This window comes from Pan troglodytes, chromosome 6, assembly GCF_028858775.2.
Source record: "Pan troglodytes isolate AG18354 chromosome 6, NHGRI_mPanTro3-v2.0_pri, whole genome shotgun sequence".
NCBI classification, from domain to species: Eukaryota; Metazoa; Chordata; class Mammalia; order Primates; family Hominidae; genus Pan; species Pan troglodytes.
Genome location: NC_072404.2, coordinates 53,805,493 through 53,829,920, shown reverse-complemented (window position 1 = coordinate 53,829,920; position 24,428 = coordinate 53,805,493). Strand labels below are relative to the sequence as shown.

General features: G+C 39.2%; 1 protein-coding gene across 13 annotated transcripts in view; it reads left to right on the top strand.

The window, feature by feature from the left end:
• Positions 1-17,738, top strand: part of SUN3 (Sad1 and UNC84 domain containing 3) — a 48,009-nt gene extending 30,271 nt beyond the window's left edge. For 6 of the 13 annotated variants that reach the window (XM_054687513.2, XM_063815346.1, XM_003318422.6 and 3 more), the window contains 4 exons: positions 8,981-9,096; positions 10,415-10,582; positions 16,008-16,100; positions 17,438-17,738. In XM_054687513.2, coding sequence (XP_054543488.2) covers positions 8,981-9,096; positions 10,415-10,582; positions 16,008-16,100; positions 17,438-17,557 — 497 coding nt within the window. In that variant the 3' untranslated portion in view covers positions 17,558-17,738. The remainder of the gene's footprint in view (positions 1-8,980; positions 9,097-10,414; positions 10,583-16,007; positions 16,101-17,437) is intronic. The other 7 variants (XM_054687512.2, XM_016945706.4, XM_016945705.4 and 4 more) reach the window with 2 other exon arrangements.
• The last annotated feature ends 6,690 nt before the right edge of the window (positions 17,739-24,428 follow it).

The following is a 24,428-nucleotide window of genomic DNA, read 5'->3' as shown; positions in this document are numbered from 1 at the left end:
GAAGGAGAACGGAAATATAAAACACATAGTAATGCTAATTTTAATCAATTGATAGTCAAATTTACGCCAGGGAAATAAATTTCCAGCTTGCATGAACTGGAGAGCATTTGGAACAGCATGATTACTCAGTCTTGTGAGCGTGCGTTTTTCAGAGAGTGAGTTAGAGGGCAGAACTTTCCCAAACCTGATTCCCTAAAGCATGAGTGTTGGAACAAGATGGGAGAGGAACCATAGTTGGGTTTTTTTGTTTGTTTGTTTGTTTGTTTTGGTCTTGGCATTCTGATACACTTTTTTAATGCTTTCTTTTTTGTATTGATGCATTTATATCAATTGATGTATTTACAACTTCCATTCTGAAAAGCCTATGATGACGAATGTAGGTGCAAGAGTAGCACATGTAGAGTGAGGAAAAGAAGGAAATGCTTGGGCTTCTCTGTAGCTATAGATGTGGAAACAAATGTCAGCTCTGGTTTGGCCAAGATAGAGAAAGCCTGTTAAGTCTCTTCCAACTGATTACAATGAAAAAAAATCCGGACAAAATTCAAAAAGCAACTACGTGAGTGGGCTAAAAAGTAAATAAAGCAGGCAGTTGGTAGAGGGGAACCAAAAAGTGCAGATGTGAGCCCTGTGGGAGTTTCCTTTTTTCTTTTCTTTTCTCTTGCAGCCTAGGCTGAGGCAGGCAGCAATTACAGAGCTGCAAACGTGGCAGCAAGGTAGGCAGCTAAATCTGTGAAAGAAGCCCAATTTTTCTAGCCAAAATCGCAGAATAAAGTAGTCCTGTGGGCCAGAGAGTGTGGGCAGAAAGCCTGCAAGGCAAAGCTGCAGAGAAGACGCCTGCTCCCCTGTCTGTTTGTGGCCAGCTTCTGGCCTCACCTCTCAGCTGCTCATTCATGGGAACAGACCCAAAACAGCAGAGTGGAGGCTTTGAGAATTTGGCAATGATGTAAACTGTGGCTCAAGTCTTGGACTAACCCCTGAGTGGTACATGGACATGACAGGCCTGTAGTAAAGGTTTTGAGGACTGAATTGAGATTGGAACCACCACTCATAAAAGGAGGGAGGACTGACATTTCTGGGTTGATTGATGAAGCAAATAAAAGCTTTCCCTAGTGGACAGTAATAGGGCTCAGAGTCTTACAGTATAATATTCAATATGTCTAGGGTACAAATCACAATTACTTGGCATGCAAACTCCTACGGAAATAAGACCAACTCCCAAGGGAAAAGACAACAGATGCCAACCGCATCATGACACAGATGTTGGAATTGTCACACAAAGACTTGAAGCAGCTAGCATAATTATGCTTTATGAGGTGAAAGTAAGTACACTTGAAATGAATGAAAAGATACCAGTTCTCAGCCAAGAGAATAAAAAGAACCAGATGGAATTTTAGAACTGAAAAATACAATATCTAAAATAAATATTGACTATATATGCTTAATGATAGAAAAACAAAAACAGAGAAAAAAAGGAGTGAAGTCACACCTATTCAACACAGTATTAGAAGTCCTCTCCAGGGCAATCAGGCAAGAGAAATAAATAAAGCGCATCCAAATAGGAAGAGAGGAAGTCAAACTATCCCTGTTTGCAGACAACATAATCCTATATCTAGAAAACCCCATAGTCTCAGCCCGAAAGCTTCTTAAGCTGATAAACAACTTCAGCAAAGTCTCAGGATGCAAAATCAATGTGCAAAAATCACTAGCGTTCTATACACCAAAAAAAGTCAAGCCAAGAGCCAAATCAGTAACGAACTCCCATTCACAATTGCCACAAAAAGAATAAAATACCTACGAATACAGCTAATTTTGGAGGTGAAAGATCTCCACAAAGAGAACTATAAACCATTGCTTAAAGAAATCAGAGATAACACAAACAAATGGAAAAACATCTCATGCTCATGGATAGAAAGAATCAATATCATTAAAATGCCCATACTGCCTAAAGTAATTTATAGATCTAATGCTATTCTTATTAAACTACCATTGACCTTCTTCACAGAACTAGATAAAACTATTTTAAAATTCATATGAAACCAAAAATAGCAAGGGCAATCCTAAGCAAAAAGAACAAAGCTGGAGGCATCACGTTACCCAACTTCAAACTATACTACAGGGCTACAGTAACCAAAACAGCATGGTACTGGTACAAAAACAGACACATAGACCAATGGAACAGAATAGAGAACCCAGAAATAAGGCCACACACTTACAACTATCTAATCTTCTACCAGTCTAACAAAAACAAACATTGTAGAAAGTATTCCTATTCAATAAATGGTGCTGGAATAACTGGCTAGCCATATGCAGAAGACTGAAATTGGACCCCTTCCATATACCATATACAAAAATTAACTTGAAATGGAATATAGACTTAAATGTAAAAGCCAAAACTACAAAAAAAAAGAAAACCCTGGAAGACAACCTAGGTATTGCCTATGAAGTCACTCCTATTCAACACAGTATTAGAAGCCCTGGCCAGGGCAATTAGGCAAGAGAAAGAAATAAAGCACATCCAAATAGGAAGAGAGGAAGTCAAACTGTCCCTGTTTGCAGACAACATAATCCTATATTTAGAAAACCCCATAGTCTCAGCCTGAAAGTTGTATGTACCATTCAGGACATAGGCATGGGCAAAGATATTACGACAAAGACATCAAAAGCAATTGCAACAAAAGTAAGAATTGGCAAACGGGATCTAATTAAACTAAAGAGCTGCTGCACAGAAAAAGAAACTATCAATGGAGTAAACAGGCAACCTACAGAATGGAAGGAAATTTTTGCAAACTCTGCAACCAACAATGGTCTAATATCCAGCATTTATAAGGAACTTACACAAATTTACAAGAAAACAAAACAACCCCATTAAAAAGTGGGCAAAGGACATGAACAGACACTTTTCAAAAGAAGACCCGCATATGGCCAAGAATCATTTGAAAAAAATCTCGACGTCACTGATCATTAGAGAAATGCAAATCAAAACCACAATGAGATACCATCTCACACCATTCAGAATGGCTATTATCAAAAAGTCAAAAACTAACAGATACAGGCAAGGTTGTGGAGAAAAAGGAATGGTTATACACTGTTGGTGGCAGTGTAAATTATTTCAACCACTGTGAAAGACAGTGATTCCTCAAAGACCTAAAGATAAAAATACCATTTGAACCAGCAAACCCATTACTGGGATATCCAGAGGAATGTAAATTGTTGTGTTATAAAGACATATGCATGCATGTGTTCACTGCAGCATTATTCACAATAGAAAAGACATGGAACTGGCCGGGCGCGGTGGCTCACGCCTGTAATCCCAGCACTTTGGGAGGCCAAGGCGGGCACATCACGAGATCAGGAGATCGAGACCATCCTGACCAACGCGGTGAAACCCCGTCTCTACTAAAAATACAAAAAAAAAATTAGCTGGGCGTGGTGGCGGGCACCTGTAGTCCCAGCTACTCAGGAGGCTGAGGCAGGAGAATGGTGTGAACCTGGGAGGCGGAGCTTGCAGTGAGCCAAGATTGCATCACTGCACTCCAGCCTGGGCAACAGAGCGAGACTCTGTCTCAAAAAAAAAAAAAAAACAAAAACAAAAAAACAGAAAAGACATGGAACCAACCTAAATGCTGATCAATGATAGACTGGATAAAGAAAATGTCATACATATACACTATGGAATACTATGCAGCCATAAAAAAGAACAAGATCATGTCCTTTGCAGGGACATGGATGGAGCTGGAGGCCATTATCCTTAGCAAACTAACACAGGAATAGAAAACCAAAAACACGTGTTCTCACTTATAAGTGGGAGCTAAATGATGAGAACACATAAACACACAGAGGGGAACAACACACACTGGGGCCTATTGGGGGATGGAGGGTGAGAGAAGGGAGAGGATCAGGAAAAATAACTAATGGATACTAGGCTTAACACCTGGGTGACAAAATAATCTGTACAACAAATCCCCATGACACAGGTTTTTCTATGTAACAAACCTGCACATGTACCCTGAACTTAAAAATTAAAAATAAAGAAGTAGTGAAGTTGAAGATAGATCAAAAGAAATTATGCAATTCAAAGAATGAAAAAATGTTTGAAAAAAATGCAAACAGAACTTCAGAAACCTATAGGACACTATAAAAAGGTATAATATTCTTATCCTTGTAGTCTCAGAGGGAGACGAAGAAGAGACCAATGTATCTAAAGACGTAATAGCTAAAAACATCTCAAACTCGATTTAAAAAAAAAAAAACCATAAATTTACAGACTCAAAAAGCATGGCAAATCAGAAAGAAGATAAATTCAAGGAAAATGACATCCAGACACATCATAGTTAAATTGCTCAAAATCAAAGATGAAAATACTTGAAAGAAGCTAAAAAAAACTACACATTATTACAGATTTCTTACCAGAAGTTAAAGAGACCAGAAGAGAAGGAAACTACATGTTTAAAGTGCTGAAGGAAAGGATCTAGCAATGCAGAATTGTAGATCCAGTGAAAATATCTTTCAGGAATGAAGGCAAAATGAAGACATTTAGATGGAGAAAAACTAAGAAAATTATCTGCCAATGAATCTGCTAAAGGAAGTTCTTCAGCTCAATAGAAATGACACCAAAAAAGAAACTCGGGACTTAAAGAATGAAGAAAGAGCAACAGCCTCATCTGTGAGTAAAGATGAGGTGGCCCGGCACAGTGGCTCATGCCTTGTAATTCCAGCACTTTGGGAGGCCGAGGCGGGTGGATCACCTGAGGTCAGGAGTTCCAGACTAGCCTGGCCAACATGGTGAAATCCTGTCTCTACTAAAAATAGAAACATTAGCGGGGCGTGGTGGCGCATGCCTGTAATTCCAGCTACTCCGGAGTCTGAGGCAGGAGAATAGCTTCAACCCAGGATGCGGAGGTTGCAGTGAGCGGAGATCACACCACTGCTGTCCAGCCTGGGTGACTAGAGCGAAACTCCATCTCAAAACAACAACAACAACAAAAGATGAGGTAATTTTCTTTCTTTAAGTACTTGAAAATATGTATGGCTGTTGAAAGGAAAAAATGTATGGCATTGTCTGGGCGTGGAGGGATAATATATGTAGATTTAATACTATGACAACCATAAAGGAAAAGTCAGTGGGTGAGATTTAATGGGCATCTATAAATGTAAAGATTTTATATGAATGATAAAAAGTTAACTCTTAAATAAACTATGAGCTGCTAGGTACGTGCGTTGTAATCATGAGAACAATTACTTAAAAATACAGAGATATCCAAAAGCTAATGGAGAAATCAAAATGGAGGCCAGGCACAGTGGCTCACCCCTATAATCCTGGCACTTTGGGAGGCCGAGGCAGGCGGATCAATTGAGGTCAGGAGTTCGAGACCAGCCTGGCCAACCTAGGCTGGTCTAGAAATACAAAACAGCCAGGCGCGGTGGTGCACGCCTGTAATCCCTGCTACTCAGGAGGCTGAGGCAGGAGAATCACTTGAACCTGCAAGGCGAGGCGGAAATTGCAGTGAGCTGAGATTGCATCATTGCACTCCAGCCTGGGCCCCAGAGCAAGACTCAGTTTCAAAAGAAATAAAAAATAAATAAAAAATTTCAACTAATATTTTAAAAAAGGCAGGAACGGGAAATGAAGAAAAACTGGAAGAGAGAGAGAGAATACGAAAGGCAGAGGATGGGGGAAAAGGCATGCAAATTAGAAAGGAAAAAAATGGCTCTATTCAGAGACAACATGATTGCTTATGTAGAATAACCACCAAAAAAATCTACTAGAGTAAGTGAGGTTTATAAGTTCAAGGGTATATATACAATTTCTATATACTAATAATAGAAAATTAGAGACTATTTAAAAGCAGCACTATTCATAAATGCAGTAAAAAACATAAAATACTTAGGTATAAGACTAACAAAATGTGGGAACTGAGAGCTAAAAACTAAAAAAAAAATGAAATAAATAAAAAAAGATTTAAATAAATGGACAAGTATACCATGTTTATGGATTAGAAGACTCAATACCATTAAGACGACAATACTGTCCAACTTTTCTATGGATTCAATATAATCCTAATTAAAATCCCAGCAGGATTATTTGTAGAAATTGACAACCGTTTTCAAAATGTATGTGGAATGGTGAAGGAACTAGAAGAGTCAAATTCGTTTTGGGAAAAAAAGAGACAAAGTTGGAGAACTCACACTACCTAATTTTAAGGCTTACTATAAGTTTACAGTAATCAAGAGCATGTGGTATTTGTGAAATCAATGGAACAATACAAAAAGTCTAGAAGTAGTTCACACCTGTGGTGAATAGATTTTTGAAAAAGGAAAAAAGGCAAGTCAGTGGTGCTGGAACAGGTGGACATTCATATGCAAAAATAAAAAAAAGCCTTGGCCCAAAACCCACAATCTATAAAAATTAACCCCAAATGGGTCACAGTCTTAAATATAAAGCTTAAAGCTAGAAAAAAAAAAATAAGCGAAATTTTTTAGAGTTAGAAAAAGTTTTCTTAAACACAACATCAAAAACTATGATTGTAAAAGGAAAATAATGGATAATATGGGCTTCATCAAAATTAATTTCTACTCTGCCAAAAAACAGTTACGAGAATGAAAAGACAAGTTACAGGCTGGGGGAGAATATTTGGAAACCACACACATTCTTGAATCCAGAATTTATAAAAAACTGTCAAGCCTCAATTAAGCAAACAGACAACCAGATAAAAAATAGGCAAAAGGTTTGGAAGACACTTCATTAAAGAAGTTAAATGCATGTCAAAAAAGTATATGAAAAAATGCCTTACATTAATTATTCATTAGTGAAATGTCAATTAAAACCTCAATGTTATATCATTACACACCGATTAGAATGCCAAACAAAACAAAACCGACCATACTAAGTGCTGGCAACCGCATGAACAAAATGGACCTCTCATACACTGTGGGTGAGAATGTAACATGGCACAGCCACTCTGGCAAAGTTTGACAATTTCTTATGAAGTTCAATATAACACCTTATTGACCTAGCAATCCCACTTCTATACATTTATCTAAGATAAATTGAAACATGTTCACATCAAAACTTGCCAAGAATGTCTATAGCAACTGTATTCATCATCACCAAAATTGAGAATAACCCCATGTCCATCAACAAAGACTAACAGATGCATTCATACAATGGAATATTAACCTGCAGTCAATAAAAGGAAGGAACTTCTGATACTCATTCCAACATTCATAAATCTCAAATGCATTGGCTAAATGAAAGTAGCCTTAGTGAAAAGGCTACATACTGTGACTGACTACAAGGGAGCAGCAAAAGAAATGTCCAGAATAGGTAAATCTACAGGGACAGAAAATAGATTAATAATTGCCAAGGCTTGGGGAGAGAGGTTGAGGGAAATGGGGAATGACAGCTAACCACTATGGGTTCCTTTTGGGGTTGACTAAATGTTCTAAAATTGATTGTGGTGGCCATGCAACTCTAAGAATATAATACAAAACCCTGAATCATACACTGTAAATGAGTGAATTGTATAGGATGTGAATTATATCTTAATAAAGCTGATTTAAATCTTTTTAATGAATGAGAAAATGAATAAATATGAATTATTTTCAAAATTCCACCACACTAAAATTTTAATTTTTTTCTGGAAAGGATTATGGGGATGGGGTATTCAGTCCCCACATTAGCAGGTGAAAGTGTAGATTCTGTCCAGCCAGTTGGTCGAGTAGGAATAGTGAGCGGGCAGTCAGAATTAGCCTTCAAAAACGAAGTACACATAGGGTTTCCAGATAAAATGAAGGGAGCCCAGTTAAATTTAAATTTCAGACAAATAGCAAATAATCTTTTAGTATAAATATATCCCAAATATTGTATGGGACATGACTACTACTAAAAAAATTATTTTTTGTTTACCTGAAATTCAAATTTAAATGGCTGTCTTTTATTTTTATTTGCCAAATCTGGCAACTCTAAGAACTCAATTGCTATTTCAAAAAGTGTGTCATCTTAGGAAAAGTATGGATAATCAGCTGGGCGCGGTGGCTCACGCCTGTAATCCCAGCACTTTGGGAGGCCAAGGTGGGTACATCACTAGGTCAAGAGATCGAGACCATCCTGGCCAACATGGTGAAACCCTGTCTCTACTAAAAATACAAAAACTTAGCCGGCGTGGTGGCAGGCGCCTGTAGTCCCAGCCACTTGGGAGGCTGAGGCAGGAGAATCACTTGAACCCAGGCAGCGGAGGTTGCAGTGAGCCAAGATTGCGCCACTGCACTCCAGCCTGGCGACAGAGTGAGACACCGTCTCAAAAAAAAAAAAAAAAAAAGAAGGAAAGAAAAAGTATGGATAATCAGATATTTGATGAGGCACATGTATCATGTATTTTTAGTGTTGTGGTGTGTTATGCAAATGCAATTTGTAAAAGCAATTTGCATTTTCTTTATTTATTCTGTATAAAATACATTTTGCTTCTAAAATGAAGTAACCTGAAGGGATAATGTTTGATGAGTATATTTCATATTTCTTTGATTAAAATTGAGTTCAATGAATCTGCATAATTGCTACAAATGTAACTTGAAGGACATTTGGAGCATTGTTGGTTTTCTGCTTTTTTTGTTATTGAGTGAATGGGAATGACAGGAAGTCTCATTTATCACATGAGCTGTTAAAATATAAAGATCTATATACGTTTTTAGGTGATACAGAATCCATATAATATTCTCATCTCTAATTTACTTGCCTCAAAATTCAATTTTTTTATCATACATTTTGTGAAACTAAACAGAACAAACTAGTTTTCTTCAAAATGACAAAATTTCAGTGGTAGTGAAAACTGTCATACTTTTCCTACCAATTCCTGAGTATGAATTTTACCTCGCTTATAATTTGCCCAGTAATAATTTTCTAGAGACATTGTTAAAATTCAAATGATGTGTTTTGAATTGTGTATGTTGTTTCTTTATTTTAAAACTTACTTTATAATTTTAGGAGCCTCCATCATTGAAGCTGGGACCTCAGAAAGTTATAAAAATAATAAAGCAAAATTGTACTGGCATGGGATAGGTTTCCTAAATCATGAAATGCCTCCAGATATTATTCTTCAGGTAAAGCTAAATTAAGAATCACTTATTTCTATTTTAGAATTTTGTTCTTATTACTTATCATGAAAATGTTAATTTTAAAAATGGAGGCAATATAAGAGTGTCTGAACTTGTCACAGAACCTGAAATCATCTCATTACATTTTTTATAGTCAGTACACTGCGTGAATTATGTCTTATTTTATGGTCAGTAAACTATGATTAATTATTTACTTATTTATCATTTTAAGATTAGTAAACTAGATTATTTTATTTTCAAGTAAAACATATACATTCCATGTCTTTTCTGTAAGTTGATTCTGTGACCATCCTTTTCCATTGAAAACTTCAGTCATTCAACAAACATTTGTTGAAAGTACTTGTCTCCTAAGTGCCAGTACTGTACTACGTTAAGTGCTATGCAGACCACATGTTCTTAAGTCTAATTATAACAGGAGAAATCTCCAAGTAAGATCCCCACCAAACTTTTCAGTTACATTCTAAAGGCAGTAGCCATCAATAGACAGCAGAGCACCTCTCAACTTTGATCCATACACCTGAAGTTAGTTGCAAATTTAGAACTTTCAGGGGTAAAACCCATTGATCTTATTCCAGGCTGTAGTTTATATCTACAAACTAGTAGACCTCATTTTTCTTCTCTACCACCATAACCACCACCACCACCCCCATCTCCATCAACACCCTCATCTTCATCACCACCACCAGCACCATCTTTCTTCATCACAACCTCCATGTCCATCACCATCTCCGCCACCACCATCACTGCCACCACCACCACTACCTTCATCACCACCATCACCACTACCACTTCAATTATCACCATCACTATCACCACCACTACCATTACTACCATCACCATTACCTCTACCACCACCTTTTTAGGTGATACCATTGCCATGACCACCATTGCGATCACCATCACCACTACCACTACCACCATCACCGTCACCTCCACTGCCACCATTATTACCACCATCATCACCACAATGATCACCACAATGGTCACCACAATGGTCACCATCATCATCCTCACTACCACCATCACTAGCCTTACCAGCACCACCACTCATGCCCTCTAGCTGCCTTATAACAGCTTACAGTCTAGTTAGAGCAATGAAAGAAAACATGCTCGTATGATAAAGGGCTCTGATTGATATAAGCATACAGTGCTCTGGAAGAACAACCACACTAGAGGTGCCTTGGGAGTTTTCCTATTTGATAGGCATAAGAGAGATCTGCAGTCAATGGTGATTAGCTGACCAGTATTGTGGGAATGGATTCACATAACTAGTTAAGAGATTAATTCGGTGTTTTCTTTCCAGCCGGATGTCTACCCTGGAAAGTGCTGGGCTTTTCCAGGTTCCCAGGGTCATACCCTAATCAAGCTTGCTACAAAGATCATACCAACTGCTGTTACCATGGAGCACATCTCAGAGAAGGTGTCTCCGTCAGGAAACATCTCCAGTGCACCCAAGGAATTTTCTGTCTATGTAAGAAGCTATCTAAATTTGTCATTCAGATTGGCCTGATAGAAGTTGGTTAGCCAGGAATTAGGGGCTGTCCTCTGAACTAGGACAGATAACTAGTTGTGTCACTTATTTCCTGGACTTCTGCTTTCTCACCTACAAAGAGAGAGAGTTGGACCAAATGATTTATATTATTATTTTTACTTTTATCAAAGTTATACATGTATAAGTAAAAATCAAATATTTCCATAAAGTTTGTAAAGAAACAGTAATTCCTTGTCCCACTTCTCCACATCTCCAATTCTCATTATCCCAAAGCTTCTACTTGCAACGATTTTAGATGTTTATTTAGGTACTTGCCTCCATGTTGGCTTTTGCCATTATTTCCTGATTTTTCAGTTTTGATTATGACATCCTCTCATTGAAAATGAAGATTAGCTCTTTTCCATGGCACTTCCATCTTCCCAAAATATTTATGTCTTAATTTAAAAAACGAAACAGGTTTCTGGAGATGTAATTCCCATAACAATTAATTCACCCATTTAAAGTTCACCCTTCAGTGGCTTTTAGTATATTCACAGAGTTGTGTATCCATCACCATAATCAATTTTAGAACATTTTTCTTACCCTAAAAAGAAACCCCATACCCCTTAGCCGTCACCTCCTATTCCCCTAGTGTACTCCTCCAGCCCCTGGCAACCACTGATCTACTTTGTCTCAATAAATTTACCTATTCTATACATTTCATATAAATTGAATCATTTATAATGTGTGATCTTTTGTGAATGGCTCCTTTAACTTAGCATACTGTTTTCAAGGTTCATTTATGATGTAGTATGTCTCAATATTTCATTTATTTTTTATTGCTGAATAACATTTCATTGTATGGATATATGACATTTTATTTATCTATTCATCAGTTGATGGACATTTGAATTATTTTCATTTTTTTGGTCATTATGTATAATGCTTCAACAAACATTCATGTACAAGTTTTTGTGTGGACATGAGTTTTTGTTTTCCTTGGGTGTATACCTAAGACTGGAATTCCTAGATAGCATGGTAAATGTAGGTTTAACATTTGAGGCACTGCTAGAAGACTGTATTATCTTTTTGTTCAAGCAATACTCAATGTTTTCACAGTGACTATGTGAACAAAACAGCTCTCAGTTGAGCTATTTAGTGTACTTAAATACTACTTTCTTCCATTTTTTTAAATGTTTCTGAGTGTAATAATTGCTTTACATTTTTTTTTTCTTGAGACAGGGTCTCAGCTCTGTTGCCCAGGTTGGAGTACAATCACAGCTCACTGCAACTTCAAACTCGTGGGATTGTTTTTTAAGTTTTTTAGTAGAGATAAGGGTCTTATTATGTTGCCCAGGCTGGTCTCAAACTCCAGGGCTCAGGATCCTCCCGCCTTTGCCTCCCACAGTGCTGGGATTACAGACGTGAGCCACTGGTGCCCAGCCTATTTTTCTTTAATTTGCTTAGTTTTCTGTATTCCTATTACTAAAACTTTCCCAAATTCTTCTTCAGAAGTACAAATATTCCCCCATTATGTTGATTCACATCAGATAATTTATAAATTTCTTCCTTTCTTTATTCCTTCCTTCGTTTTCTTTTCATTTATTTTCTCTTTTTTTTCCCAAGATATCCCTCTGGCGCCCTCAGCATTTTGCTCCAGCCTTGTTAGGTAGGCCTGATGCACAACTGTTGTCGTGGGATTTCACTCATGCATCCTGAGGATTCAACTTACTGTCTAATTTATTATTTTTAAAAAGTGTTTCTTCTTTCCCTTTTCTGCTTTTTGTTTCACCTTCTGGAAGATCATATCAATTCACATTTTAACCCCTCTACGGAAATTTTCATTCCTGCTGTCATGATTATACTTTCTGAGACTTCTTGTTTCTATACATATTCCCTTTTATAGAGCCTATATTTTTTTCTTTTATGAAGGCAGTACCTTCTCTTATGCTTCTGAATATATTAACTGTAGGCTTGTCTCATTTTCTTCTGCTCGCTTCCGGGTCTGGATTTCCTAGCCCCACTTTTCCCCCTTGCGCGTAGCGTCTCTCTGTTTCCTGTACAACGCTTTTCTCCCATGTCTGTGATGCTTGTCACATGAATTGCTAGGCGGTGCAAAGCCGGCAGGAAGCTTTGCGCGCACGGTGGGGCTCATCCGTCGTGAGTTTGCAGCGGGAATCATCTGGTCGGGCCATTTCGTCGGGAGTCACAAGTGTGCTATCAGGAGAGCTGACCCTGAGAGGACTCCTGCAGTGCACAGGAGGTGCCAGCCTGGCCCACCACACCAGGAGCTGCTGGGGAGAGGAGGGCCGCGGAGTCACCACTTTGTGCAGAGGCCTTGCTCTTGTGGGCGGTTCTGGGGCGGCGCCGGCAGTGGTCTTAGAGATGTGAGGAAGAAGAGAGGCCTCTGCTGGGCCAGGCGGGGCTGGAGGGGCGTGGAGGGGTTGTAACTGCTTTTTGAAATGACTGTTAGCTAAGCCGCAGATTTGGGCTCCTTTCCCCCACACTCCCCCTCACGCTTTCACCCACACGCTCCCCACATGGACACCCTCCTCCGGCCTTCCTGGGAACCTGCCGCTTAAGTCCTGCGCTGCTGGTTCCACGTACAGCCCGAGTAGTTTGTGTTCTTTCTCTCCAGGCGCCATTTGGCCATCTTCACTTTTTGGTTTTTCTGTTTGTTTGTTTTGGGGTTTGTTTTGTTTTGGTTTTTGGTTTTACTGTCTACTCCCACTTTTGCCTTATATCGGTTTATGCCTTACTTCAATTATTTGATCTTCCCATCTGGAGGAGGGCCCTGGGTTAAACAGCCTGCCTTATATGCCACCCAAATGCCTCTACATTCCATATCTGGAGTTTCAAAACAAAGGGCTGCTGTCCTTTCATAGAAGCCCACACCACCTGCAAGTGGTGTCTCTGAAAAGTTGAGTTTGAGCAGCTAAGTTCCATCTCAGAAAGGTGAACACGTTCATTATTTAGACAAATTATGGGTGAATCCCAAAGGCAGGAATCCTTTAGTAATAAAAACTGCTTCTCATCATTTTCTTCTACATTAAAGAATTTATGAACCAAGTAAAATTAAAACAAGGTGATAAAAGGACTGGGCGCAGTATCTGCTCCTGTGATCCCAGCTCCTTAAAAGGCTAAAGCAGGAGGATCACTGGAGCCCAGGAATTCGAAGCCAGCCTGGGCAGCATGGCCAGACCCCGTTTTTTTGGTTTGTTTTGTTTTTTTTTGTTTATTTGTTTTTTATTTTAACTTTTATTTTAGGTTCAGAGGTATATGTGCAGGTTTGTTATATAGGCAGTAAGTAGTAATACCCAACAGGTATTTCTCTGCTCCTCTCCCTCCTCCCACCCCCCACCCTCAAGTAGATCTCAGTGTCTGTTGCTCCCCTTTGTGTTCATGTGTTCTCATTATTTAGCTCCCACTTACAAGTGAGAACATAGAGTATTTGTTTTTCTGTTCCGGTGTTAGTTTGCTGTGGATAACGGCCTCCAGCTCCATCCATGTCCCTGCAAAGGACACGATCTTGTTCTTTTTTATGGCTGCATAGTATTCCATCAGATCCTGTTTCTTAAAAAAACCCAACAGGTGATAAAGCAGGTAGAAATAAAACTAGCACTCCTGTCTTAAGCTAAAGAGAATATATGAGGCTTGAGTCATGTGTACATATGAAGGGGTGGCCTGCCCCTCCACACCTGTGGGCGTTTCTTGTCAGGTGGAACGAGAGACTTGAGAAAATAAAGAGACAAAGAGACAAAGTATAGAGAAAGAAAAGTGGGCCCAGGGCACCAGCGCTCAGCATACAGAGGACCCGCGCCGGCACCAGTCTCTGAGTTCCCTTAGTATTTATTGATCATTATCGGGTGTTTCTCGGAGAGGGGGATGTGGCAGGACAATAGGGTAATCGTGCAGAGAGGGTCAGCAGGAAAACATGTGAACAAATGTCTCTGCATCATAAGGTAAAGAAAAAAGTGCTGTGCTTTTGATGTGCATATACATAAACATCTCAATGCCTTAAAGAGCAATATTGCTGCCAGCATGTCTCACCTCCAGCCCTAAGGCGGTTTTCTCCTATCTCAGGAGATGGGATATTCAATCGGGTTTTACACCGAGACATTCCATTGCCCAGGGACGAGCAGGAGACCGATGCCTTCCTCTGATCTCAGCTGCAAAGAGGCCTTCCTCTTACTGATCCTCCTCAGCACAGACCATTTACGGGTGTCGGGCTGGGGGACGGTCAGGTCTTTCCCTTCCCACGAGGCCATATTTCAGACTATCGCATGGGGAGAAACCTTGGACAATACCTGGCTTTCCTAGACAGAGGTCCCTGCGGCCTTCTGCAGTGTTTTGTGTCCCTGGGTACTTGAGAGTAGGGAGTGGTGATGACTTAACAAGCATGCTGCTTTCAAGCATTTGTTTGACAAAGCACATCCTGCACAGCCCTTAATCCATTTAACCTTGAGTTGACACAGCACACGTTTCAGCCAGCACAGGGTTGGGGTAGGGTTACAAATTAACAGCATCTCAAGGTAGAATTTTTCTTAGTACAGAACAAAATGGAGTCTCTTATGCCTACTTCTTTCTACATAGAGACAGTAACAGTCTGATCTCTCTTTTCCCCACATACATATATAATTGTGAGTACATTATGTAACCATGATGTATCCAACTCTTTTAATAAAAATGTTATAGTTTGATATTAATATTTTTATTATAAAATGATTTAATGAATGTACTGTTTATTTTGCTGTGTTACAATTTAAGGAACCTAACAATAAACTTTAGATTCACAAAATAAATTAGTTTGCACCAGTGCGTTATCCTCTCACAAATCTTCAATTTGAAGGGTAGAGAAGAACAAAAAGCACAAGAGAAATTGCATACAAAGAAAAAAATCAGTGTTTTTGTCAGTCAACGGGAGCTTACTTTTCAGAGGAAATTATTTGTGTGATCAAAATCTGGCAATTGGCTTATGTTTATCTCATTTTGGTAAACATCAGTTCAGTATGGCGATGCATTTTTATTTTATTCAAAGTATGCTTATTGCAAATACAGTTATCAGGTCAAAGTTAATGTTGGGATTTGCTCTATATGTATGTATCTGTCTGCCATCTATCAGCTGTTTATCAATCATCTATCTTCTAACTATCTATCTATGGATCTATCTATCTAACTCTCTATCTATCTATCTATCTGTCTATGTGTCCATCCATCCTCTATCCTTTTAGTCAGTCCCATGATCAGCCTTGGGCCTCATTGGCCCCTTGTTAAATACCCTCTGGGTGTATAGGTTAGTACTGGCATGATCACAGCACTGTGCCCCTGGTGGACACACAGAGATATCTGGTGAATTGTTGGTTCTTTTTGAAAACACAACTGCATCCATTCATTACAATCTCTATATCTGTTGCTTTCTTTATAGGGCATCACAAAAAAATGTGAAGGAGAAGAAATTTTCCTAGGTCAGTTTATATATAACAAAACAGGAACCACCGTTCAAACATTTGAACTCCAGGTAATGTATGCTCTGGGAAATGATATGAGTAGCTCTATCACTGGGAGAAATTTCTTGGGATTGCTTCATGTAAAGTGACATATGAGAATAATTATGACAAAAGCATGAGTTACACAAGGCTTATCTGATCTTCAATTCTGAGCTCAAAGTGCTTACAAGGATTTTAATGCAAAAGACAGACAAATGCAAAAGCAGTTTCTGAGTCAAATTCTTCCTCATCTGCTATCACTTTTTTATAATATATATATTTAATTTCTCGGTTCTTTCTCAACTATTCCATTCCCTGAATACTATTAAGTGTAATAGTTACTACCTCACCTTGCTTGAGTATAGGGGAGGAAGATGATGGTACAATATGAAGTGGACAGAGGCAGAGAGAAGCTCAAAGGAATAGAGGATAAAGATTTAATATCAGATAATACAAGTAAAACTCCTAACCCAGTGGGAGAAAATATCAACTGTTAGCTTATAAATCCCCTGAAACTCACCAAGGCAAATGAAATAGATCCTCATTTTTTAAATTAGCCACAGGGAGTAACTGAAGAGATGTAGAAGACATTTTATATCATGTAAAAACAAGTGTTTTATGACACTTTTTGGCCAAATAGTGAGAAAATAAAGGTAAAACAATACATATATGTTAGAAATGAGCATATTTGTAGAGCTTCGTATTTGATTATGTATTCATATGCATTTGGGCTCATATTATCTGTTCTTATAGTTGGCTTCATAGTTCTGGTTTTTAGACAACAAGCCCTCTCGCCCCTGCTCCTCGGCACAGCCAGCAAGGAGTGTGGAGGGGAGAAACAGCGGAATAGAGAGGTCACTTGGCCGCCATATTATCCTCCTCTCCCTCTACTTATCTTTTCATAAGCTCTTTATTCCAGTAGCTTATTTTCTCATTCATTAGACTGATATTTGAAAATAGTTATGTTAGAAAAGAAAAAGTATATAGGCCAGTCGTGGTGGCTTACACCTGTAATCCCATCACTTTTGGAGTCCTAGGCAGGTAAATCATTTGAGCCCTGGAGTTCAAGACCAGCCTGGGGAACATAGCAAAACCCTGTCTCTACAAAAAATTAATAAATTAGCTAGGTGCGGTGGCGTGTGCCTGTAGTTCCAGCTACTCGGGGGTCTGAGCTGGGAGGATGACTTGAGCCCAGGAGGTAGAGGTGGCAGTGAGCCATGATCATGCCACTGCATTCCAGCCTGTGTGACAGAGCCAGATACTATCTCGAAAAAAAAATAGTATATAATTTAAAATTATATCAGTATTCATTGGGATTCTTTGAGATGAATTTCATTATAAGGCATTGATTTTCTTTTCTTATTTTCAGCATGCAGTTTCTGAATATTTATTATGTGTGAAACTTAATATCTTTAGCAACTGGGGACACCCGAAGTATACTTGTTTATATCGATTCAGGGTCCACGGCACACCAGGCAAGCACATCTAGAAGAGTTGGTACAGAAGGCCATGCCACATGTCCAGAATATTCAAGAATGCTTATTCTCTTAGATGATACCGCAGCCATAGGAATTGAGAATTGGGAGTGGGAAGAAAACCTCAAAGTGGTTCATACTTGCCTGTAAAAAGTAAATGCACTTTACTAATAAAAAATATGGAAGTACATTAAATATCCTTGCCATAGTTTAGTCTTTAAGGATGCTTCATGTTGTTAGAGCATTGAAAACTCATTTTGTATTTAGAAGAAGGTAGTCTCATCATCAGCCTTTCCCATAATAGCATCTTTGCCTTCACTGACTCATTTATTTACACCAGGCATGGATGTCCACTATCACTACTATCATTTAGTGCTGATCTGGAGGCACTGGTCAGCGCAATTAGATAGGAAACCAGTAATTTTTAAATTGGAGGTAAAAATTAGTGAGGAGTTCTGACCATGACCATTTGCAGATAATTTGATGAATTCCTTGAAATGCAATAGAGTCTATTTAAAAATAATTAGAAACAAGGAAAAACTGTTGTAAGTTCGTGGATGCAAAATTCCCATATATAAATCAATATCATTCATAAAAACAACAGGGTATAACTTACAAAATCCATTATTATCTTTAGATAATAAACATCAAATAAAAGAAGAAAGTAAAATATCTATGTGAAAAAATCCCAAACAGCAGTGAATGACTAAAAGAAGACTTAAGACCAGGTGCAGTGGCTCACAACTGTAATCTTAGCACTTTGGGAGGCCAAGGGTTGGGGGATCACTCGAGCCCAGGAGTTTGAGACCAGTCTGGGCAACACAGCAAGACCCCATCCCTACAAAAAATTTAAAAATTAGCCAGACGTCTTGGCACATGCCTGTAGTTGCAGCTACTCAGGAGACAGGTGGGAGGATCACTTGAGCCCGGGAGGTTGAAGCTTCAAATGAGCTGTGTTCGAGCCACTACGCTCCAGCCTGGGCAATCCTGTCTGGAGAAAAAAAAAAAAAAAAAAGAAGACTTCAGTAAAATAAATGGAAAAATAGATGTACCATATACTGTATCCTTCAATGGGAAAACTCAACTGTCAAGATGTCAGTTCTAAGTTAATTTATAAATGTAACTTGATCTCAGTTAAAAAGCAGAAAAATATGGCCTTTATGGGACAGTTACGAGATATTAAAGAATTATCGTTAAAAAAAATAATTTGGGCTGGGGATGGTGGCTCACACCTATAATCTCAGCACTTTGGGAGGCCAAGGCAGAAGGACTGCTTGACTCCAGGAGTTCAAGATGAGCCTGGGTGACATAGTGAGACCCTGTCTCTATTAAAAATAAAAAAATTAGCTGGGCATGGCAGTGCACACCTGCAGTTCCAGCTACTTGGAAGGCTGAGGTGGGAGGATCACTTGAGTCCAAGAATTTGAGGCTGCAGTGAGCCATGATCACTGCACTCCTGCCTGGGCGGCAGAGCAAGACCCTGTCTGAAAAAAATAAATTATAGGTGTCTGTATGATAATGGTACTAAAATGATGATTTAAAAATAAATCCAAACTTTTTATTTACATATTTAAATATTTAAAGTTGAAATGATATATGTGGAATCTTTTCCATAATAACAAAAGAGGAAGAAATGGATAAGAAAATTCATTAAAAAGATTGGCCATGAAATGATCATTGAAGTTGAATGCTGCCAGTCCATGGAGCTTCATTATATTATTCTGTCTAGATTTATAAATGTTCGATATTTTCAATTAAAAAGTTTTTTAAAAATTAAGACACGTATATATTTTTAAAAACCCAAAGGGGGGTATGTTTTAAATAAAATTGATTCTAAAGTTCATATGGAAATATAAACTTAGCAAAAGGACAGCCAGAAAAATCTCTGAAAAAAAATCAACAAAAAGAAATAGCTCTATGACATAGGTATCAAACAATAGTTAAAACTGTATGATACTGGCAAACAGATAGACCAATGGAACAGACTGCCGAGACCAGCTTGGTCGGGGAGACCCTAACCCAGCGGCGCTAGAGGAATTAAAGACACACACACAGAAATATAGAGGTGTGAAGTGGGAAATCACGGGTCTCACAGCCTTCAGAGCTGAAAGCCCCGAACAGAGATTTATCCACGTATTTATTAACAGCAAGCCAGTCATTAGCATTGTTTCTATAGATCTTAAATTAACTAAAAGTATTCCTTATGGGGAACGAAGGGATGGGCTGAATTAAAGAAATAGGTTGGGCTAGTTAACGGCAGCAGGAGCATGTCTTTAAGGCACAGATAGCTCATGCTATTGTTTGTGGCTTAAGAATGCCTTTAAGCAGTTTTCCGCCCTGGGTGGGCCAGGTGTTCCTTGCCCTCATTCCGGTAAGCCCACCACCTTCCAGCGTGGGCGTTATGGCCATCATGAACGTGTCACAGTGCTGCAGAGGTTTTGCTTATGGCCAGTTTTGGGGTCACTTTATGGCCAGATTTTGGGGGGCCTGTTTCCAACAACAGACAAACAAGTCCAAAAATATATTTACATGTATGCGGAAGTTGGGTGTATGATAATGGTAGCATCTCAAAAGAGTATGGGGGAAGAAAACAAATGGCTTGGGACAATTATCCAGTCATTAAGAAAATAAAATTCCATCCATATTTCTCACTTTACAATATGACAAACTCCCAGTATGGTAAAATATATACAAGTAGGTAATAAAACCATAAAAATATTAACAAGGAAACTTGGGATAATTCCTTTATGGTATTGAATAGAGGAAGGTCTTCCTAAATATGACTCAAAATTTAGAAGCCACAAAAGAAAAAAAATTCCACTATATAAAAATCAAGAACCTCTGCATGGCCAACAAAACTTAAAATGCAAAAAATATTCACAACTGACATTATAAGGACCAATCTTTCCAATATATACACAGTCCCAAGAAAGCAATTATAATATCAATAACCCAATAGAAAAATGGCCAGTAAACAGATCATCTAGAGACGCATATGAAAGATATTCAAGCTTATTTACTTAAGAAAAATGGCAAAAATTATACTGTACCATGTTTCACTGATGAAATTAGAAAGATCCAAAAGTTTGATAATGTTTTATTCCAAGGCTTTGGGGAAACAGGATCTCTCACACGTTGCTGGAAGAAATGCAAATAGGTATAACATTTATGGAGGGAACTTGGCCTATCTATAAAAATTGAGATGAATATATCCTTTGACTAAAAAACTTACCATGTGCAAAATGCCGTATATAAAATGTTATTCATCAGTAATATTTCCCAGGAGGAAATAAGGGGGTGCAGAAGGGTAGGGATGAACCTGTCCTTCCTTTGCCGCTTTAGCTTTAGCTGGTAAATAAACATGCTCTGTAACCTCTTCTGTTACTTCACTATACTCTCCTTCCTTTTCCACTATAAAGCGTTCCTACCTCTCTGCCTGCCTTTGAGTCTCTGCCGAAATGCAAGTGATAATGGCTGACTCTGAATAAATAGGCTTTGCCTGTTCCATTTGGTTGATCTTCATTTATTTCCACACTATCAATTGTTTTCCTGAAGGTCAAGTGTAAATAGAGCTGGTCCAGTCAGCAGGAGCATGTGGGTCACTGGACACTCAGCAATCCAGTGATGCAGATTCTCATCAAGAGTGTGAGGTAGGGCATGCCATGGCCAACATTGCCAATTCTATCTGTCCCCACCTTTAAAATGGGAATAATAGGCCGAGCATGGTGGCTCACACCTGTAATCCCAGCACTTTGGGAGGCTGAAGCAGGCAGCTCACCTGATGTCATGAGTTTGAGACCAACCTGGCCAACACAGTGAAACCCCATCTCTACTAAAAATACAAAAAATGGTCTGGGTGTGGTGGCAGGTGCCTGTAATCCCAGCTACTCGGTAGACTGAGGCAAAAGAATCGCTTGAACCCAGGACTCGGAGGTTGCAGTGAGTCAAGATTGCACCATTGCACTCCAGCTTGGGCAACAAGAGCAAGACTCCATCTAAAATAAAATAAAATAAAATGGGAAGAATCATACTTATTTTACGTGTGTTTATATTATCTAAGTGATGATATCAGTGCAGAGTGCTATAAAATGAGAGCTATCTATCTCACCCTACTGATCAATAATATTTAAATAGTGCTTTAAAGCCATCCAATAAATGTTGATCACCCTCCTCTTGAGTAGGGGCTGGTCCCTTTCCTTAATCCCCATCACTCACCACCATGCCTGACACTTCTCATGTGCTCCACAAATGTTCATTTAGAAAAGTATCTATGGAATTTATTGAAGAATTTTTTTGACACCTAAAAGAGGAGAAGAGTCTTTGAAGAGCTGCTTAAGCAAAAACCCATCTCTTAGAACAAGTACAGTTGTCAAAAGACATTCACTCATGCCACCTCTAGGGTATGCTTTCCTTCATTTTACAGTTTTCTCATGTTAAAAAAAGAAGACAAATACTGCCTTTCAAATTTGATGCGTAACATGTGAGCTAGTCACGTTGTTTCCCCTGGGTAATTTTTCCAACAGTAACTGCTAACAACAGGGCTGCAAATTGCTGTCTCTTCCCCCAGGGACTAGAGAAGATGAGTAAGTAGCTGAAAGAGACTGGCCAAATACTTACCTAGACAGAGTTTACCATCTGCAGCTGTAGAGAGGTTATTTCCCTTACTTCCAACTATATGCATCCTGAATGACATTTTATTTGCACCACTGTTTATTTCAGTTTCTAAGACAAGATTAAGGCATTTACCTCCCCACTAAACAAACTTAACGAACAGCGTGAACACTGTTTCCCAAATCATTGTGTGACTGATTTACTAATCCCTGACATTTGGCAGTTCTTAAGTGAGAAGGCAATTTACTGTAGCTAGATGAGAACATGAATATACATTGCATTAGAAAACTCAGTGGTACATGGGGCTTCTAGAAATCTCTAGAGATCACATTCCTTGCCTCAAAATCATTTGGAAAGTAGAGAAGTAGTGTCAATATACTTAATTGTCAATTCTGAAGTTGATGAATTAATTTGCTAAACCTGTTTAAGAAAATTGCAAGAGCACATAAAAGATTCCTTTCTTCTTCCAAGAAAAGATAATTGCAGCTTTATTTTCTATTTCTTGAGTCAAATTCCTATATTATTTGGGCTTTTGTCCATGCAGAATGTATCATATCACATCTTCTTAGGAAGTTTAAAAAATTGCTTTATCAGTTTTTATGACATAAAATTAAGCAATTTACACTAAAGATCAAGATGTTACAAAACATTGTTTACAAAGTTTATTTAGATACATTCTTTAATTATATTCATTTATCTACTAGCAGCCACTTTATTTAATGTGATGCTCAACTCTTCAAAACTCATTCATGAGGAAATTAAAAAACAGGCTTTTTCCTGCAGATCATATGGGGCAAATAAAAAATGTTGGCATGGCCGGGTGCAGTGGCTCACGCTTGTAATCCCAGCACTTTGGGAGGCCGAGGCGGGCGGATCACGAGGTCAGGAGATCGAGACCATCCTGGCTAACACGGTGAAACCCCGTCTCTACTAAAAATACAAAAAATTAGCCGGGCGTGGTGGCGGGCGCCTGTAGTCCCAGCTACTCGGGAGGCTGAGGTAGGAGAATGGCGTGAACCCGGGAGGCGGAACTTGCAGTGAGCCGAGATTGCGCCACTGCACTCCAGCCTGGGCGACAGAGCGAGATTCCGTCTCCAAAAAAAAAAAAAAGTTATGCCAACATTTTTTTTTTTTTTTTGAGACGGAGTCTCGCTCTGTCGCCCAGGCTGGAGTGCAGTGGCAGACCTCTGTTCACTGAAATCTCCGCCTCCTGGGTTCAAGTGATTCTCCTGCCTCAGATTCCTGAGTAGTTGGGATTACAGGCACAAGCTATCACGCCGGGCTAATTTTTGTATTTTTAGTAGAGACAGGGTTTCATCATGTTGGCCAGGCTGATCTCAGACTCCTGACCTCAGATGATCCACCCGCCTCGGCCTCCCAGAATGCTGGGATTACAGGAGAGAGCCACCCTGCCCTGCCTGTTGGCATAACTTTGAAAGTGATCTATTAAGTTTGGTTTGGCAAACACTTGCATGTGACAATGAAGATTAGAATTTTGCTTCATGTTATAGTCTTAAAATAGGCAAAAACTGCAATTTTTGTATTTTGCACCTTTTTATTATTATTACACTTTAAGTTCTAGGGTACATGTGCACAATGTGCAGATTTGTTACATAGGTATGCATGTGCCATGTTGGTGTGCTGCACCCATCAACTCATCATTTACATTAGGTATTTCTCCTAACGCTATCCCTCCCCCAGGCCTCCACCCCCCAACAGGCCCAGTGTGTGATATTCCCCTCCCTGTGTCCATGTGTTCTCATTGTTCAGCTCCCACTTATGAGTGAGAACATGTGGTGTTTGGTTTTCTGTCCTTGTGATATTTTGCTGAGAATGATGGTTTCCAGCTTCATCCATGTCCCTGCAAAGGACATGAACTCATCCTTTTTTATGGCTGCATAGTATTCCATGGTGTATATGTGCCACATTTTCCTTATCCAGTCTATTATTGATGGACATTTGGGATGGTTCCAAGTCTTTGCTATTGTGAATAGTGCCACAATAAACATATGTGTGCATGTGTCTTTGAAAACGATCTGGGCCTGGCGCGGTGGCTCACGCCTATAATCCCAGCACTTTGGGAGGCCGAGGTGGGCAGATCACCTGAGGTCAGGAGTTCGAGACCAGCCTGGCCAACATGGCGAAACCCCGTCTCTACTAATAATACAAAAATTAGCCGGGCATGGTAGCTTGTGCCTGTAATCCCAACTGCTTGGGAAGCTGAGGCAGGAGAATCCCTCGAACCCGGGAGGTGGAGGTTGCAGTGGGCCAAGA